At 34.8% G+C, this 3,504-nt stretch overlaps 2 protein-coding genes across 2 annotated transcripts in view; both read right to left on the bottom strand.

Moving 5' to 3' along the window:
* LOC106878757 (uncharacterized) overlaps positions 1-3,504 on the bottom strand; it is a 401,005-nt gene that overhangs the window by 380,351 nt on the left and 17,150 nt on the right. The window lies entirely within an intron of this gene.
* LOC106878760 (uncharacterized) overlaps positions 1-3,504 on the bottom strand; it is a 109,042-nt gene that overhangs the window by 88,618 nt on the left and 16,920 nt on the right. The window contains exon 3 of the mRNA XM_052967579.1: positions 1,724-1,810. Coding sequence (XP_052823539.1) covers positions 1,724-1,810 — 87 coding nt within the window. The remainder of the gene's footprint in view (positions 1-1,723; positions 1,811-3,504) is intronic.

Below are 3,504 nucleotides of genomic sequence, written 5' to 3'. Positions count from 1 at the left end.
CTCTCTCTCTCTCTCTCTCTCTCTCACACACACACACACACACATACACACACGTACACATACCTACACATGCTCACACTGTGGTGCTTGACCGATGGTAGGTCGGACGGCACGATGCCAAGACCGATAGATTGTAGCCTGTTTGAAAGTAGGACGTTAAAAAACTATTGGTTAAACGTATCATCTCGACATTATGTATGTATGTATGTATGTATGTATGCATGCATGTATGTATGTATGTGTGTGTGTTTCATTAAATGTATGTGTATGTGTATATATACATAAATGTATGTGTGTGTATATATATATATATGTGTGTGTGTGTGTGTGTGTATGTATGTATGTATAATTACATATATATTTACATAAATATATATATATATATACACACACACACATAAACATTGCATGTATGTGTATATATTGGGAGATGGGCAAAATGGTGGAAACATCACTTTAACTAATTTAACTATTTTTTTCTCTATTGGCAATATGACAAATTCAAAACTATTCTAGTTTGTATACATTTGTTTCTATGCATTATGTATGCCTGCCTTGTACGTTCATGTGTGTTTTTATTTTATTTTTTGTCTTATTTTTTCTTATTTTGCAGATATTTATATTTAAATAAGTTAAAATGCGTGACCAATCTGATTTCGAAAGAGGACAAATTGTTGGAGCGAGAAAGGCTGGAGTTTCAGTCACCAAAACTGCTGAATTGTTTAATGCTTACAGAGATAGACTCTCCAAAATCATTTTGGTATTCCAAAACCAAGGTAAAACCAGCTCTAGAAAGCACAATTGTGGAGAGAACGTGAAATTCATAAAGAGAGACTGCAGAACAGTAAAACGTACCAGCAAAAATGACAACAGAGTTAAGTCATCAGCTGGCCAAGACGTGTGTCAATCAAAAACGTTTGCCGTGAACACCACGACTTAACAACACAGTAACAATTATTTGGGTTTGTATATACACATATATATGTATGCTTGTAAATATATCGAATGTATGTATGTATGTTATGCATGCATGTATATGTATGTATGTGTATGTAAGTGTTTACGCATGTATATATATATATATATATATACAGACATGCAGGAAGTAAATAGACACCTTTAATTTTCAAAATTTCTGATCTAAGCATCTTAATATGTTTTCAGCGGTGTAGAATTTACAATGTAATTATTCTTTTTCATTCCAGGTGTCATTATATTAAACATTTGCGAAGAGTAACCATGCCACGCACAAAAAATTCAGCAGAACTGTCAGATTTTCAAAGAGGTCGTATTGTTGGGCAATCTGAGACTGGTTTTAGCCAGCGAAAAATTGCCGAAAATCTTCAAATTCCTCTTGCTACTGTTAATAGAATTATAGCACAATTCAAAAGCCAAGGAAAAAAAATCAACAGATTCTTGTCCCGGCCGACCTGGGCCCTCGGAAAGGAAGCTTCACTGTTTGAAGAGAATTGTGGAAAACGAACCCCGTTCGAAGGCTTATGACATTGCAAAACAGCTAGAAGTTAGTCCAAGAACGTGCGTTACATATCTACATAAGCTTGGGTATTATGGACGAGCAGCTAGAAGAAAACCTCTCCTTCAACCAATTAATATCAAATAAAAGATTTTGAAAATTAAAAGTGTCTATTTACTTCCTGCATGTTTGTGTATATATGTGTATAAAAATACAAAGATCAAATCTGGAAGATCAAAGGTAACATACCAATTCAAATGTAGTCCCAGAAGGTTCTGCGGGAAGAGCGATAACCACAGCTCCATTTTCTTTGTCTTGGTAACATCTCTCTACACCCTGCAAGGGAAAATTTCAAAAAAACACTACAGTGAATTTGGTTTTTGGCGGAAGAGAAACAATTCTGGACATGTTTCAGTGTTATTTGACCTCGTTAGTGAGACATTCTTATATACAACTAAATCTTGCACAAAAATGAACTAAGAGAAGGCCAATGGCATGTCTTTGAACAACACAAATATAGGTATATCAAATACCATGCAACATAAATTCTTGATTTATTAAAACTATCTCCACTTCTAGAGGATGTATCTTAATTACCAAGTAGCAATTAAGACCAGCAATTAAGACCAGAAGGGGAGATAATCTCAAGATTCAAGAAATCTTCAGAGTTGACATACCATAAAAGGAAAAGGTTAGGCTTAAATGCCTGGAAATGGAAGAAGAGTCGTTCTCTTCTGCATTTCTGGTGTTCAGGGAGTTCAATAAAATGATGATGATTCAGGTCATGATGATAGTAATGATGATGATGATGATGAGAGTGGCAGTAGTAGCGGTGGTGGCGGTGGCGGCGACGACGACGATGACAACAATGACAACGGTCAGGATAACCAGGATGATGACTGAGCTGGCGATGGGTGTTGTTGTTGTTGTTATTGTTGTTGTTGTTGTTGTTGTTGCTGCTGTTATGGTGCTGGTCGTCGTCGTCGTGGTCTTCGTGGTGGTAAATTATAAGATGAATGATGATGATGATGATGATAATGATGATGATGATGATGATGATGATGATGATGATGATGATGATGATGATGATGATGATGATGATGATGATGTCCCTCCCCCTCTATATGTGTATAAATCTAATTAATAATCTTCTCCCTAATGATTATAGTGGTTGTTAATTCTGCTTAATTATCAATTATTGCTTTAATCTCCGTTTCAAATTGAATCAGATTTTATTGATTTTCAAGGTTTTGTAGTTTTTATTTGTTGGGCTCTTTTTGAAAATCAATTTTTCATACATGTTATAATATTTTCATAATTTCTTCATTTAATGTTCTGTTTCTAAGAAATAATATATAATTGCTTTTCATGCCACACACACACACACACACACACAAGCACACACACATGCACACACACGCACACACACACACAAGCACACACATGCACACACATACACACACATGCACACACACACACACACACACACACATATCTATATGTGAAGACAGAGAGAGAGAGAGGAGCAGTGAGAGGAACAGAGAGACATGTGTATGCACGCACACACGCACACACATTATATGTTGCTAAATGCTCGAAATACGAGAGTAGAAAAACATCAAACAACTGATGAAGGGTCGTTCTTTATGTTGTTTGTCTTGTTTTCCATTTGTGTCTTTCGTTGTTCGAAAGAATAGTTCATATTCCATGTACTCGTACTTCATATTTTTTGTTGTACAAGTTTCATGATGTCCTGTGCTCACATATGCATATATATATACATACGTATAGATGTAAGTATGTACATATACGTATGTATATATGCATATATATATATATATATATATATATAATTTATATTATACACACACACACACACACACACACACACACACACACACACATATACTATGAAGATGACAGTTATTAAGACAAACAAAAGAGCTATGAGAATGACCGTTGTACATAATATCAAGGTCTCATTCATTCTTTTGCTGTCATATAATTATTATTAGTATATATATATATAT

The sequence above is a fragment of the Octopus bimaculoides genome, chromosome 4 (assembly GCF_001194135.2).
Source record: "Octopus bimaculoides isolate UCB-OBI-ISO-001 chromosome 4, ASM119413v2, whole genome shotgun sequence".
Classification (NCBI taxonomy): domain Eukaryota; kingdom Metazoa; phylum Mollusca; class Cephalopoda; order Octopoda; family Octopodidae; genus Octopus; species Octopus bimaculoides.
The sequence above is the reverse complement of the archived record's forward strand: the minus strand, read 5'-3'. Positions and strand labels throughout refer to the sequence as shown.